Below are 17,503 nucleotides of genomic sequence, written 5' to 3' on the forward strand. Positions count from 1 at the left end.
TTCCCTAATAGCAACCTTGTTCAGTCTTTCTCACTGTTCCCTGCTTTCCACGAGAGAACAAATGAGATCTGGGTGCCTTTATCACACAGACTTATGACCCTGCCCATCCTCCCCAACATATTAAAAAACTGTATTGATTACTATCAATTATATTTTTAGCCTCCAATTTCTTTGTTGATGGAGTTGTAGTGGTAATACAAATAAAATTCAATAAAGTATATACCTTATTTTGGCAGATCTGATGGACTGATCTAGTATGAACTTCTGGTATCACTGCTGTGCTGCAGCCTGCATTGAGGTCAAAAACTTCCAATGCTCGGTTGCTGCCAGCTGTAAGTACAATATCTGTACAGTTCTCTGTGTTAAAGCATATAGATAAACAAAATGACAGATAAATAGATATCAAGACTCTGTTGCATTTAGTGCTCTCTGAGCAGCACCAAAAATCTTACAGTCCTAAAAAATTTATGTCTAAGGCTGAAGTTCAGTATCATGAAAAAAATACATCATTTTTACACTAATAGAAAAAGAGTAATAAAGAATCAAATGCTAATTACTTTAACTGAAGTGATTTCCACATCATGAAGTCTGAAGAACTATCAAGAAAATAAGAAATACAAAGGATACAAGAGTAGAAATCATTGACTGCTGAGAGGCTGGTAATCTCCATTGTTGAAGCCATGGGAAATTTCTGTACCAATTTGCAAACACTTCTCTGTTTGTATCTGCAAAAAACATCAAATGAATGCTAGTGTTAATGAAATAAATTATGCTTTGGGGCCACCAGTAAACTCCCACTGGAATCACAAAGCAAACCAAAATGCTTTCTTTCATTATTAAAAATTTAAGCCACAGACCTTTTGACTCGTTGCTGAACTCTGTTAAAAAACTTGGTAACAAAACTGATTTGAATGAACAGAAACATGATATTCGTACACCTAAGATAGATCTTCCATCAGCATGAAATACTAAAATAATCCTGTATGTATACTGAAAATGTTGAAGAGAAAAAAAGTCAAGTACCTATGATCAAAACCGAGAAATACCACTAGCTTCAGTATAGCATTTCATGTGCTGATTATAGGGGCAATAAGAAAGAAAATGAGGAGAAAATAGTGAGGAAAGAATCATGTCCACTTAGATGGGAACAGAACAAGGGACGGATCACACACTAGCAAAGAAATTTTGCTTCCCAGCATACAGTGGACTCCTCAAGGTCCTCTGGGATAGCTGCAAGCTCCATGCAGACGTTGCAGATCTACCAAGCCCTCTAAAATGGCTTCAGACTTATTTATATCACACAGTGCAGAACTGTGTTGGCATTCAGTCTGATCAGATCTTTCTGTTTACTGAAATATATCAGCCCAGACAGCATGGATCCGATCTTAAATCCACCAAAAATCAACAGAAAACATTCCTTAGTAGATATGGATATGTTGGGCAAGAAGAACGTGATCTCCATAGAAGTCACCTAAGGAATATAAACAGAGTTCTTAATAACTGAACTGGGTCTGGTTGGGGTGGAGTTAATTTTTTCATAGTAGCTTGTATGGCACTGTTTTACATTTGTGACCAAAATAGTGTTGATAACACACCAGGGTTTTAGCTGTTGTTGAACAATGTCTGCACAGCATGAAGATATTCTGTGTTTCTCCCTGTGCCCCCAGAGTGAGTAGGCTGGGGGAGCACAAGGGGTCAGATGTGAACATAAACACAGCCATTACCTGAATTATCCAAAGAAATAGTCCATAATGTATAATGCCAAGCTCAGCAATAAAACTTGGGGCGGGAAGAGGGGGAGGAGAAGGAGCTTTTTGAAAGTAGCTATTGCCTGGAGACTGGCTGGGGATTGGTTTGCTGGTGGGAGCTACTGAACAATTACTTTTGCTTCACTTGGTTGTTTTTTTTTTTTTTTCTTCTTTCTTCACTTGCTAAACAGTCTTTATCTCATCCCATGAGTTTTCCTCACCTTTGCCCTTCCAACTCTCAGACCCATCCCACAGGGGGATCACACCACTGGGGGAGAGTGAGTGAGCAACTGGGTGGGGTCTTAGCTGCCAGTGAAGGTCAACACACTGCAATAACTCAAAATTTCTAGATTATATTCTAAATGCAGACGCTTCTACACAGTAAAATAATTCCAATATAACTGTAATTATTATACTTCCATTTTAGCATGTCTGTCTAAAGACAATACAAAAGTCCATGTGTGACACACTTGTAGGAATAATTACTGTGTCTTTCCAACAATGATAAAAGTTTGAAAAACTGAGATAATTTGACAAAAGCAATATGTTATCAGCTGGATCAGTTCAGAAGAGAATGGTTAATGATTTGCTTTTTCTTTTCTTTGTCACTCTCCAACAACGATTTGGTGAGCTTTTCCAGGTAGACAGTAGAGCTACTTCAGCAGCAATGGTGAAACAGAAGGTAAAATACAGTGGTATGCAACTTAATCCAAGAACATTTTGTGGTTTCCAGAAGTATTTTATTCTAGTAAACTACAAATATAAACTTCTCTAGGCTCCAGGAACAAATGATTTATCTCAATTTGGGGGTAAAAATATCCAAGTTAACATTAAATAAGTTGACTGAGATAATAGGAACAATCTAATGAAGGCAGCGTAAAGCTTCCTCTGGTCTAATTTACCCTGCTGAAAGAGGCTTACTGAAACGGATTACTCGCAAATGTAAGAACAATTGTTCTGAGTTAGTTGAAGTATCCCTCTTGTACAGTGCATTCTGCTACATAGATAAACACCTCACAGGGTGTTTCCCAGGTAGAGTTTCACCTAGAAAGCAAACAGTAAACTGAGATTCATCAAATACAAGTTAGGACAAAACTAAGCCAAAATAACAGAAGGGGGAAAAAAAAATTGAAGAGTACCCATTAGCAAAAAAATAGCTTAAAGTTTATATAATAATTTGGGGGGGGGGGTGTTACTGCTTTAATAATACCTCCATAAACTAAGAATTAACAGGCAACACAGAAGGTAGATAATCAGATTGTGGAAGAAAGGTATTACATAATTCAAACAGACATAAGACAAAAAATTAAATGCCACTGACTTGTAATATATAAGAACAGAATTTAAGAATAAATACGTGTTGAGACGTAAACAAAAGTGCACAATCTAAATTTGAAAGTTAAATAATTTCTTGTATGCTATAGAACAGATTGTTATATATCTTACAAAGAGTTTGTTGAGGAATTAATCAGAGGAATTAATCCAGTAAAGGTCAGAAGGTGTTGTAATAAAATAAAATATAGAAGCAGTTCTAAGATACAAACACTTCCTGCAATGATTTCAGAGACTTATATGTCTACATTAGAGCATATTTAAAGTCCTTTGTTGAAAGCATTTATTGTGAGACCCAGATAAAGAAGAAACATTTTGATGACAGACAAAAAACTTCAATGTATGGAAGTATGTTACTATGCTAAAACCAGAAGATGAATAGGCACCTAAAGAAACCTCTCCAAACCCCCCCAAAACAGCTTGATGCTTGATTTTAAGGAAAATGGCTGCACATGACAAAGCCAAAACTACGTGACAGACCACAAATATCATCAGTATAACAGATCATAAGGTTTCAGGATATTAAAAACATTTTTATAGGCACTGTAAAATTTAATCTTCAAACGGTAGTCCCATTATACATCTCCAGACACACCCTTGAGTTCAGTAAAATAAGAAAATCAGTTACATGAAATGGAAAAGAATCAGTTAATCTTCTGGAATGCTTAGAATCCATCATAACTGAAAAAGTCTCTCTTACACTACAGAGGAGGGTGAATGACATTCACTGACCCTATGTAATGAATCTTAGACGTAAGATAAGCAGGGGAAAATCTAAAGCATTTAGAGATGGTTGCTGCTAGAATGTTGTTAGAATTCATCATATGACTTATGTACTTCTCATCTAGTTTCCATTCTATTTCAGACAAAAACCAGAGTGTTTAAGTTCTTTGATCTAACAGCTAAAGCTCAAAGGAAGCAAGCTTAGAATATTCTTATTATCATACTGCTGAATCAGGCCTGTTCAGCCCATTTACTGAAGAAGTTTGAACTGGATTAAAGTGGTTTGGATGAAAATAATTATCCTGCTAAACATTAACTCTCCAGAAGTACCGGAAATGAACACTCTCCTTTGTGTCATTAGCATGATAAATTTTAAACCCACTTACCATGGCCTTTGCTTTATAATATGTGCTGGTAGAGTTTCTCATTTCATCAGAGCAGATATTTTATTATTAATTCACTTATTGTATGTATGAATACTACAACCAGTTGCTAAACATAATGGTTTTAAAAGGCATTGTTTCTGTTACTGGAACAAAATTTTCTCCTTTTTAAACTCCTTTAAAATTGCTAATGCATGATAAAACTATAAAAATGAGATAATAACCCATAGATGTTTTGTTCTGCTCAAATTCATTTGTGACTTTAAAGTAATTAAGAATTTAAAAAAAAAAAAAAACTGAGAAGCAAATAGTTACACTTCATATCAGCATGCACAACTGCTGATGAGAGCAGAAATTCAATAGTTAGTAATTTTGGAAAAGGTAAAGAAATTTGTTTGGATTGTGAATCATTTTGAGATTAATCATAGAAGCAGAAGTCAGGAGATCTGTATTCTGTTCTCAGAACTGCGATAAATCTCCTCTATGACATTTGTAAGTAAGGATATATTTAAATAAGCCAAAAAGGACTGTAATATTCTTTTTCTTATTTCCACATCTCAATTTCACCTTTACAACTGAACCAATATTTGACCATTTAATTAAGTTACTGTGATGCTTAGTTAATTAATATTTATGGAGAGTTCTTTGAAAACTCTGCACAGAGAAACAGTGATATGATTTGACATTATACTGTCTTCACCTCTGAAATACAGTAGAAATCTATTGGTTAGCCAGACTTCATTGCCATGTCCTTCTAATTAAGGGTATAAAGCATGATCTGGAGTTAGATCTAGCATCTTCTTGAATCAGTTCCATTCAAGCATTCTTTCAAATTTGACTCAGAAGGCACGATGACAGAGTTGTGAGAAACAAAAAGAATGATGTAGTGTTCCATAAAAGAAAGAAATGCCGGGAAATTAACTATAGGGAATTCACAAGAAAACGTCAAAACAAATTAACCTCTAATACCTTTTTGATAGATATATATAAACAGACCTCAGACTGGTTTGTGGATTCATTGTAATGTCTATGATTGTGTGGTTGGTCTTTGGCATTACATTAATATCCCAGAGAGTCTAACTGCATATTTCTGAGTTAGTGTTAATGCATCAGGAAATACTGGCAGCATGGTAGTAACAAAATTGTGCTATAAGCACAACCCTACATACATACTTTAAAAGCTTTAAACCAGGATATTATATGCTTCTAACAAAGCAATTGGAGCAACACAGAACACAGGTGAAGTTCAGTGCCCAAGTCCTTGCAAAACCGCTTGAGTGGGCTCTACAATTACATTACGTTCCACAGTACCTTTAGTTTCTGAACTAACTAGCTTGAAGGTAGTTCAGACCAGTGTTCCATAACAGTATGGATTTTCTTCAGGTTACTGGATACTTTCCCCTAGGAGGCATGTGTATTTGTTAAAAAAAAAAAAAAAAAAAAAAAGAGATATCTAGAGCCAGCACATTATATACTACAATAAAGGTTGCTTATTAAAGCCTAAGCCCCCACAAATAGAATGAAAAAAATATGTTTAACTATATCTTAAAACTGAAAGTAATCAGAGGACGGAAGGATCTAAAAGATCAGAATATTGTTTTCAGTCTTCTTTTTCTAAGTCCCTCCATGATCGCCTATGTAAATTTTAAGAGTCAAGAATGGTATGAGAGAAGAAGTTGCCTGCCTCAGTTTGCAAATATTACTTGTTCATGCTATGAATAGATTTCAAGCAAAACTGAGAACAGGAATCACTTTTCCTGCCTTCCAGGTTCCTCCTGTACTATTATGCTTTGCTGTAGGCTAAGCACTTCAGAATATGAGATCTCTGTAGACCCAGTTATGAGAAAAGAAATTCGAGGGGGGAAAAAAAAAAATCTTTTCAAAAGAAATTGTGTCTATGTTTCAGTACTTCCTTTTCATTTTATTCTATTAGTTTTACCCTCCTAAAATAATGTATATACTATAAAATCAAAGCAAGAAATTCTGTATTCCTTTGTATTTAGTTTTCCAGTCTATTTGATATATACCCATTCCATATAGAGTATATGACTAAAATAATACGAATAAGAGCCACAGCAACACCCTCTATTAAGGATTTTGACCAGAAATGGCAGGTCAAGAATCACAAGTGACAGTGGATTAACTGTAAAACCAAGCAGGTGACTGAAAACCACAATTAATTAACCATATTAAAGAATTTATAAACAGAACTTAGAGCATAATACATTAGCTACTTTTCCAAATAAGAAGGAATTTCTGTTCTTTAAAAAGAGTATTTTAAAAGACTGATATAATTTGACATTTTTTTCTCCTTTTGTTTCCTCTATGACTGTTTAAAGTTTCAGTGAAGTTCCACCTACCAGGTTCATGCCTCAATCCAGGAAAGCACTCCTGTTCAAAAACATACTTAAGCCTGTGCTTCGTATGTTTTTCTGTGCAGTGGCAAAAATACCAGAGAAGCAGGCCAGGTTTTCCCATCTAAGGATGCAGCCCAATAGTATTTAATATCATAAATGGACAGGACACACTATTCACATTATCAACCAATAGGCTTCAGTGTTGTAACCTTAATTCTGTTTTTCCTTCCACTCAAAATATAAAGTCATAATAACAGACAAAGAAAAATATATCTTCATGGGTTTTTTAAATGCTGTTATGTCTAACACATACATATATACAAGCGCATATATATATATATATATGTTGTAATAAAGTCTTATATACACAAATACTGCTGAAAATCAGCAAAAGAAAATGAAGAGCAGAGAAGCTTAGTTAAGGATACAAGGACATTTTTAGCTCCAGTTATAAACTAAAGGAACAGAAAAGGTATATCAGACATTTAATAAAATAATTGATTCCAAGTGAGAAAGAAGAATGGCTAACAATGAATTAACACAGGAACAAAAGAGGATAACAAGAAAAGTAATTAGATAGAATATAACAGTTGGGAAGTCAGTGAAAATTATGAAAGTGATTTACTTCCATTTGACAGAGAAGGGAGAAAACAGTCACAGCACGTTGAAGTCTCTGAAAGAAAAAGTATATAGAAATATTCCCACAAGAGAAAGATTTAAGATAGCTTTCCAAATGTAACTTAAGACATTAGTGCACACTAAGATGTAAACAGGCAGAAGGTAAAGCTCAGAAGGTCTCAAATGGTAACAGTAATAGTAAAACTGTATTTGCAGCAGATAAGGTATGCTCTATATAAATTTTTTTTGACATTTCATTTTTTTTATATTATACCAGAACAAAGATTTTTTTTTCAGTTAGCTTTTACTATTTGTTCAATTTTTTACTTCTGTAATATTCTTGCCCCCCATCACACCTCACCAACCCAAAAAATCCCAGATCAAACAGTACAAGTCCTTTCACCAGTCTGTTAAAAAGACATTTAACTCACCGTTTGAGGTCATCCTTGGTTGTGTCTAGGTGGAAACTTAATAGATGAAATTCAGCTCCACAACACAGTAATATAAATGCATCTATAAAATAAAACTGTGCAAAGCGTACATTCTTATGGAACTTCTCTTTGCCCTGAAACGCAAAGTAAACTATTAAGAATGGATTCTAAGATATGAAATATTTTTTGTCCGAGATTCCTGGTGTTAAGGCATAGCCTCCCTGTTATCCTGACCGTATGCCAGGAGGTTAACCTACTAGGTAGTGGCCCTTCCTATTTTTGACATCTATTAATCTCAAAATAAAGTTTTCAATCTATTTAAATTAGTTGGCAGTAAAGTTAATACTATCTGTAGTCAACTGAATCTAATACAATCTAGCTTCATACTCTATACTTCCATTTGAATTGGGGAGTAGACTATAAAGTCAAGCAGAGCTGAGACAATGAAAATAGAATATACAGAGCAGACAATAAAACCAAAACTTCCAAACATGCCCACTAGTTTTGTCTACCACGGTTGTTTTCTTCTTTTCATAAATTGTCATGATAAAAGCCTAATTTGAAGGCAACAAAGACCACCCAGATCATAGTATCAGTTTGAATCACTACCACTCAGTAGCTCTGAATATCAGATTGCATGTTCCTTCTATCAAGCTGTTAAAATGACAATAGTTGAAAGTGCAAAACTGGGTCCTCTGAACCAAACTGACAGGAGGTTCTAATTACCAGAATTAGGGCAGGTTCATTATTGCAGACTGACCAGACCCTTAAAGTTCTGTCTTCTGATGCAGAAACTAACCACTTCTTGTCGTGACTCCAGCCAAGAGAGTTAATTGCACCATCATGACCTAATAAAAATAATGATGGAAATATCATAAAGCTCATTTCTTGCATTTATACATTTCTCCAGAGTTAAGCGTATTGTTTTAATGTAATTATACACAATATTAAAATACATTTTAAATACAGGCTTCAAATGGCTGGATTGAAACTGGTAACAGTAAACCAGTTATTGATTTTTTCTTCCACCAAAAGACATGGAAAAATGTCTCTCATTAATAATCATAATTCACAAAATTAAATAAGGCCAGTGAAATACCAAGTTATTCTACCTGAAATCTCATATGCATTTGTATCACACTGCCTCCATTGCTAAATTGTTATAATAAATATTAAACACATATTAACAAACATTAAAGACACATTTATCTTTTATGGACATTCACATACTAAAAAAATAAGAAATAGTATCTACATTTTCTTCAGCTTTCTGCAATTCAGATTTGACTCAGCTAGAACTATAAAATAGTTCTAAACAAATATATAACAAACTTCCTTCAAGTTAGCAACAAAACAACCATATTCACAGATCTTTACTCTGACAGAAATATTAACGAATTCTATCTCCACACCAAACTGAATTAGAACCACAGATTTGGTTATAAGGTTGTTGTCATTAATAGTGAGTCTTGCTGCTAACAGTTGTACTTCTGATCTTTTTCATTAAATACTGACTGTCTCAGAGTGAAGTGCTGAATTGGATTAAAATTATTCCAAACTGTGGCAAAAAACTCCACAGCAAATAGAAGTTTGACCATCAGTTGCTGATACTTCTATTCAAGTTTCTAAGGTCTGGAAAAGCTATTTTCTTATGCACAGAGGTCCAAACATCAGTCTGAAAAAGACTACCCAAAGAGGGATATTCAGGGAATAATTGCATCTGACTTCAGAGAGTGAAGAAAACAACCATCATTGACAACATGGCTACCAAATACTTCAAACTGCAACTGTGATGGTTAAGGTCCAGAGCCCTATGACTTGCTACTATACCCAAACGGAAAAATAGAATGGTCGTCATGCAAGACCACAGCGCTCTGCATCTGCTTGTTAGCCAGTATTTGGCTCATTAAGAGGCCCAAAACCTGGCATGTAGACCATGGTGTTATTTTGCTCTGACTAATAAGCTGTCCGGAGTGTTGCATCCTAGATTGCTTCATTTCTGCCCTAACAACAGAAGGTTGGATGTCCAGAAAAATTGAAGTTTCCACACTGGAGCTTGTAAAAACTGGTTTATTTTTTGTTATGGGCCTGCAAGAAATGTACTGGTGTGGAAAGGTTCAGCCCAAAGAAAAATCTGGAATCCCAGGATGGTTACTCTACCACTGAAGGCTTCAAGATCTGAATCAGGCTTCATATGAACTCCATTTTGAATTTAAGTGTTTAGAAACTGATTTTACAGAGCTGCAAAGTGCCATATATTCCAGAAGACAATGTAATTGATGGGATGATGCTTTAAAAGGAAGGAAGGTAAGGCTACTGAAATCCAGAAGGATTTTACCACATACAGCAGTAAAGGAACTCACCCCAGCTATGGCAAATAATTGCTTATTGTAGAAGTTTCAGCAACAGAACACCTGATGCTGACTTTGACAAAGTTCAGTATTTTAAAATACAAAGTATAAGCAGTTACAAAAGAATCACCAATCTAATTTATCTAAAGATAAAGATAATTCTGATTCTAATTTTCAAAAAGCGTCCTTGAAATTCAATTTAATAAAAGATATAGTACTACTCAAAAAGAGAATCTGAGTACTGTATTATAATGAGATTTTAAACGTGACCTGAAAACTGCTTAAGACCTTTCAAATAGTTGCAATACTTTATTTTATTCATTAGGCTTCTATTACTGAGCTAGCTGTTTTTGTAAAAACACAATGAACATGGAACTACAACAGCTTCTGCAGGACAGTCTAATTAGATTAAAAAAAAAATGTAACTGCCTGTTTAAAAATTGTAAAGTATTATAACTTCCAGTTAATAGCAAAAAGCTTCTGCAAGAAACAGATTTTCCATTTTGGTGTCACATAGTTAAAAACAAGATTAGAAACTTACAGAGAAATAACTTCAAAACCCAGAAACATAATCCAGAATCTAAAATTATTAATTTGATCTAAAATTATATTGAAGTTGATCAAAAAAGTCAAAAAAAGAAAAAAATGTCAAACAAAATTAACAAACTTTGGACCATGTTATTCTAATTTTTCCAGATGAAGTCTGATGAATTTCACCTGGCCTTAAAACATTCAAAGTTCTTATGCTGCCCTCTTGTGCACATTTTCTTTTTAGTCAACTGAAGTTTTATATATAAAAAAATATTGCCTTAAATTGCAGGAAGGCTAATCAATTTGTCTCAGCAATTAAAATCTTCTATGCTAGCATATATCTATAAAAAGGTGTATAAACAAGATATTTTAGTTCCCAGTTTCCAAAAACTTGTAGAATTTTCACCGAAAAACTGCATAGGCCCATATGTAAGTACTATACTTATTTTATTCTCAACACAAAGATTTGGGGGCTTTGGTTTTGTAAAAGTATTTGGAAGCCTTGAATTATCTGCATTAAAGAAAAAAACGAAAACAACTTACCAGAATATACAAAACAGTTTTCCAAAGTGGTATGGAACATGAGAAACTTTAGGAAAATCTGAGGTCTGGAAAATTGGAAGAGCCAGGCAAAAAGCTTAAGAATCTCTGCACTCTAGGTCCCCCAGTCCCAAAGCCTAGTGAAGGAGGTTCCAGCTGGCTTGCAAGAGGCCACTAAGCTTCAAAACAGGCGTTACTCAGGGGTCCCCAGTCCTGAGGCATGTTAAGGACAGCAGCTGGTTTTGAAAAAGACTTCTTCAAAAACGCCATGGGGGCTCTTTTAAAGCTGGTTGATATTACTTGCACTTCACTATAGGACAGAGACACCTGAAGAGCCAACACTGGAGAAGAAAGCAGAACTACTTAAAGCTGTAACTGAGCACTTCAGGGAGCAAAACTGAATAAACTAGCAAAATTGCTGTTGGTATACCACTCCTCCCTGATGGTGCATTATAAAAATGTTTTTTGATAATCAGCTATATTCAGATGTTAATGCTGCCTTGAAAATGAATTTTTTTTAACAGAAAAGGTATCTTTGCCATTTCTTGAAAAAGGAAAATTTTACGTTACCATTGATTGCAGCTCTGAATAAGAGCAATGCATCATGGTTTTTAATGAAAAGAAAATGTATTTATTATGACATTTCAAAACCAAAGGCATCTAAGGTAGAAAATAAATAGGTGATTTCATAATAAACTGAACTGTATGGAAGAACTACATGAAGGAAATAAGCATGTAACTGATGGTTTGTGGTTCCTACTCCCCTACAGTTTCACATTTATGTTGCTTTTGAGAAGAACTACATGCATAGGTTGCATTTTTATGCCACCTAAAGAGCCTGAAGTAGAATGTGGTTTACAATTCTTTTCAGACTATGAATCATAAAAAAAAGACATAGAATAAAGAATGAAGGGTATCAATTAAATAAATCAGATAGTAGTGCAAAACCTAAGAAAACTGATAGAACAAAGTCAATTATTAGAAGAACAATTTAGTAATAAATAATTTTATTTTTTTTTAAAGCAAGACAAAGAAAAGTACTTGACACCTTAACTACTGTCACCAGAAAAAGCTTCTCTGTAGTAGCATGAAGTTTGGTGCAGGTTACTTTACCCTTCTCATCTCAATAAATTAGCCTACATTTGCGGAGTGTTGCAGTATTTTAGGGAGCTCTGAATATCAAAATATATTATAAAATCATATTTAATTATACTTCATAGAAAGACAAATATTTTCATTAATAATGTGTCAAAACCTAAGTACTGTTTCTTTCATGATTTACAGAGTAACCTGAACTAAGATTTTCTTTTAAATTTAGAAACCTCTAAATCCTAACCTTTTTTTACCTGCTTTCAAATATGTCTACTTAGATGAATATTTTTTCTTATTAAACTGTCTGTTTTCTGTTATTGCCATTATCAAGCCATTCCTTAGATATTTAGTATATAGCAAGTATATGGAGGTATGGATGCAACAAAGTCATTGAAATTAGTATCTTCCCCCGAGATGAAAAAAAGATAAAACCCAGCTATTACCAGTCTAAAAATCAATGAAGCCTGCATAAAAACAAACTCCAGTGAAAAAAAAATCCAAAAAAAAAGTATTTCACAAAATGGAAATATCACTTTCTGGAGCACATAATCTGTACATACATTCGAGTAAAACCAGCCTGTCTAACTTTTAATTGTGGTTCACATGAAGAGAAGCTGGATCTGTGATGCAAAAGAAAAACTGCAAAGAACGGCTACATAAGACATACTGTACAATTATAATAGCCTTGTGGAATAATTTTGCAACATTTGTCTTCTACTTCATGTTCAGAGTAGCCCTGCTACCAAAGAAACACTGAATTCTTTGGGCACAACTTTTTTAAGCTGCTGTGTACCAAATACTGTAGCAGTACTCTCTCATTATTTTTATAGATGCTTATAATAAGTAAGGGAAGGAAATACAGAGTTTTGGTCTCTTTTGGTTAATTGCATTTAGAAGTCCTGATCTTCTAAAACAATGTTAAATATATTTCAGATATATGGGATCCCTTTGGACAAAATTACTGCTTTTGTTCCAATACTACCCAAATAACAAAATTATGTCAATAAAACCTCAAAACACTATTCCAGCCTGCGGTTTATGTGACTTGCACTATGAATCTGCTGAAATTAGTCAGCAATACATGAGAAAAACATCTTTTAGAGTTCATGAACTTTCTGTTGTGGAAAAAGAGGACCTAACTACCCTGTCCATAAGGCATATTTTCATCAATTTCCTCATGCAAAAGGGAAAATATCAGTAATGTTACCTCCATTAGTGGCCACAATGCCATAGCTTCTTCCACAAAATACATTGAAAATTACTCAAAAAAAACCCCCAGTTCTCAGAGCTTTACTTAGAAATAATTTTCTAAAATAACTTAAAATAGTCTACTTTTATACTTGTTAAGTCCTGCTAGTAAATCACAGTCACCTTCCATTATGAACCTCCACAGTACATCAGTCCTCCTATATGAATTTTCAGTCATAACATTTACTGTTATTAAAACTTTAACAGATCTATTTTGTAGAAATTTACAATGTTAATTAATGCACCTGTGTTTGCACATGCATATACTTTTGCAGATATGGATTTCTCCATAGGAATAGTCTCTTTTTTTTCAAAGAGTTGTTCTTTAGAAGCCTGGGGCTGCAAAATCAAACACATTTTTTGCCAAGTCATCACAGTCAATTTTTGGATAATAATCTATTACTATATATTACTGCAATACACACATGCATTATCACTACAATATACTGGCTTTATTGTTTCTATTTAACTACTGTAATAAACATACACAATGTAGATTACAATATCATGATAAATTACTATTTACCTCCCAGAAAATTGAGTAATAGGAAAACCTGGTAGGCAACTTAATTCTAGAACAAAATTAACCAATTAGAGAAATAACTTCTACACCTTGAATCTGCAGTATCCCCTCTCCCCCATACTTCTCAAGGTGATGTAAATGGAATTTTTTAATTACTATGCAATATTATGTTAAACTCATTATTTCTTTAATAATATAATTTATAAATTTACCTGAAAAAACATTATATGTATCAGTGAGATTGGAATTGAATACCAGTACAGTCTTGTCAGCCAGGCCACAAGCCAGCATCTCTCCATCCCCTGTAAAGAAGAGTGTCTAATGATTTATATTTGAAAGCAACAAGGACCTAATATGCTGTTTCTTTTAATCATAAAAATCATGTATGTCGCTACAACAAAACACACATCAGGTATTAATTTCATATATTTAACATATTTTGCATGAACATCACAAAGTCATATTGCAGAATTTGGTAGGAATTTGTGAACGATTAATTCTTGTCCTGACATATTCTCAAAACAGTTGTTCATCGTAAGGCAGAAATTCACTTTTCACAGAAAAGGTGCTACACAATTTAAGTGCAGAAATGTTTAGAAGTCATTTATATCAGCTTCTTTACACTCATTTTTTTGTATCTTCTTATTAAAGCTACACAACCTTTTCTTATATATTAGAATAAAAAGCACATACTAATCATTCTGGATCATTTCTTAAAGATTATAAACTTCCTTCATAAGGTAATCCTAAAAACTATCTAAGTGCAGTCAGGTTGTTAATTTGTATTGGTAATCAGCAGGGGCACACAATGACTGCATAGACTCCCTTAATATCTACCTAATGGCAGCGATTTGTGAAATTTAACTGTTTGCTCAAAAACTTTTCCTGAAAAAAATGAAATCATAAAGAGCAGACAAATGGGAAAAAATAAGGGAGGATGGAGAAAGAGATCACAGTGAGAGAAAGTAAGGAAATTAAGTGCAGAATTCAAATCAACACTACTAGGTTCACTGTGAAAAGTGCTTTTAAAAGAGGTACCACCAGAACAACCCCTTCATAAAGCTCCTGAGCACCTTTACAAAGGGAGAAGGAATATAAATCATGCTTGACTTCACCAACAATACCCACTGCTATCCACTGTTCAAGTACCATCCATATTGCAGGTTCAGAATGCTACACTCTACAACACATTTTCTTCCTAGATTAATCATGGCAATAGGAACAGATAAGAGATCCGTATTTCTAATCTCTGAGAGTCATCTACTAAAAGTGAATTTTAAATGGGACAAACAATGGGGTAGATGTATATGTTAAGAAGAGGTACTCCAGAATCATTTTTCTGTTATCAGTTATTAAATGCATCAGTATACTAAACTGGCAAAGAACTACTTTATAAAAATATTTTTTACTTTATCTGACAAGCAATATTTCAGCTGACTTTTTCTCCAAATCCTAGTAATTGCACATACTAAAGAATTATTTTCATCCCAAAGAAAGATTTTCATCACAAAAATAATATAAGTAGTCCTGGATAAAATATTCCAGAAAATGCATACCCAAAGGTATCAAAGTCTTTGAGCTCTTCTACAGGTTTCTTCTCCCTTTCCTAAAGTTCTGACAGTATGCATTTTCAGCATGCAAGATGATTGGTAAGTATATCAGGTAAGTGATATACGGTAAGTCACACACACATAATTAATAATACTTAAACCTTCTTGTGCATACAGAATGGGAGAAATAATTTTGCATAGAATTTTGGAGGCTTATTTAATGGAACATAATCTCAAATCCTGAAAAAAACTGTTTTCTAACAGAGTAAAAAGTCATAACTCGTAATACCTCCAATACTACAAAAAAGATGTTTAATAAATCTAAGAATGTTTGCATTAACTCATTAATGCAACTTTACAACCTCTTAAGTTTACTTAAGTTTTCTATTTAATTTTCTTTCTACTATGTACATTTAATGTAAGTTAACTGTACATAAGTCTACTATGTAGATGCACATAAGTATTAATTATTGTGATTCATACTTTATAAAGACCACTTGAAAGATTGTTACAAGCTGCAATTCCAAGTTACAAATTTGCAACAGAAAATACATTGTAAAACTGGGAACCATCTGGTCAACATAGACTACAACAATAACAGAACACCTCTTTACTAGTAATATCATTTTTTTTACTCCAAGAAAAAAAAAAACAAACCTCTGTAGTTTTTGTTAAACCTTGTTTTGCTAAAGTATGGTTGTTTAAGCTTGCGTGCATGTGTGTGTGAGAGAGAGACAGAGAGAAACAGAGAAAGATGTTCCTTCCTCAAAATAAAAGAGGTTTTATACTTAAAATGCATTATCAAAACTACAGTGATGCTTTTCTTTGCTAAAAAACAACCTTTGCTTTTAAGTTCACATAACATTCCAAGAAACAAGCTCTCTGCAACTGGTTTCTTTCAGGAGCCATAAAAATAATTCCTTCCCACTCTCTAGGGAACACTTATGGCTGGAATATGTTTTAGAAAAGTTTCTGATTGCATCTAATTGGTTTTATTTATTGAAGATGAAAGTTGCTCTTGTCCCAAAATATTTATAAAGATATACATTTTAAAATAGTTTAAAAATATTGTGGTTTGCAGAGTGTACATTGAGATAATTATATACTTGGTAATACATTTGTTTGCTAATCTAAGAAGCAGTTTCTGTATAATAATATTTATATGGATTGGAAATTACTAGAAGACTCACTTCTCCAAAGCAGTTAAGAAAACTATCCTTCTTTGGATTATATGCAAGTATTCTTTCTTTATATTTTAACATATAAAAACTGAATAATCTTACATAAGATTTAGGAGTATTCAGATTCTTTTGAAACAGAACCTCAACTTTTAATATACCCTAATGACATTAAGTAAATGTCTCAGAAAATAAATTCCTTAGTGAAAGAAATTGTTAGACTAGTAATTTTCAAGTTGTAGTGGGAAAGTCATAGACTAAGCACAAAAGGAAACAAGATGTAAAATCAGAGAAGAATTAGAAACCTTTTTCACGTGTTAGCAGCTTGCATGGGTTTGCAAGTTAAAAAATTATGACCTAAGAGTACATGGTATTGCCAGAACTTTTCTGGGAATTTACCTAGTAAATCCATGGCCTTAATAAACCTTGTCACACAAATTTTGTTTTTCTTTCTGCACACTGGCACGATTGTACATTTTATAAAGCCTGTACATACCAGAATACTGAATGCAATATATTGGGGTTGGTTTACAAGTAACAGATATCTCTTTCTCATATTTGATTGGAGGAGAACTTTCCAAGGGATATTCTTTATTTGTACTTCAAAGAAGAAAAAAGAAAGAGAGGAAAATATTAAGACATCTAACCCCACTACATTTTAATTTCATTTTTGAAATAAGCATGCTTTGGGAGCTATTCTAAATATTGTTACATAAATAATTCCTGGAAAATGTATGTTAAATCCAGTATAAGAGGCAGAATTAATTTTAAATTGTCATATTTAAATTATTCTTATCAACAAATATTATGAATTCATGAGATCAAGCATTAACATGGACTTGTACATAAAATCAAACTTCAGCTGCATACCTATCTAATAAAAGTATTTAAAGAATGC

General features: G+C 33.5%; 1 protein-coding gene across 1 annotated transcript in view; it reads right to left on the bottom strand.

Moving 5' to 3' along the window:
- The window catches only part of WDR27 (WD repeat domain 27), a gene marked incomplete at its 5' end in the record, with an annotated part of 227,428 nt that overhangs the window by 195,297 nt on the left and 14,628 nt on the right, over window positions 1–17,503 (bottom strand). The window contains 6 exons of the mRNA XM_035897130.1: window positions 224–345; window positions 628–725; window positions 7,593–7,726; window positions 8,319–8,440; window positions 14,090–14,179; window positions 17,102–17,205. Coding sequence (XP_035753023.1) covers window positions 224–345; window positions 628–725; window positions 7,593–7,726; window positions 8,319–8,440; window positions 14,090–14,179; window positions 17,102–17,205 — 670 coding nt within the window. The remainder of the gene's footprint in view (window positions 1–223; window positions 346–627; window positions 726–7,592; window positions 7,727–8,318; window positions 8,441–14,089; window positions 14,180–17,101; window positions 17,206–17,503) is intronic.

This window comes from Egretta garzetta, unplaced genomic scaffold (assembly GCF_000687185.1).
Source record: "Egretta garzetta isolate BGI_Z169 unplaced genomic scaffold, ASM68718v1 scaffold917, whole genome shotgun sequence".
Taxonomy (NCBI): domain Eukaryota; kingdom Metazoa; phylum Chordata; class Aves; order Pelecaniformes; family Ardeidae; genus Egretta; species Egretta garzetta.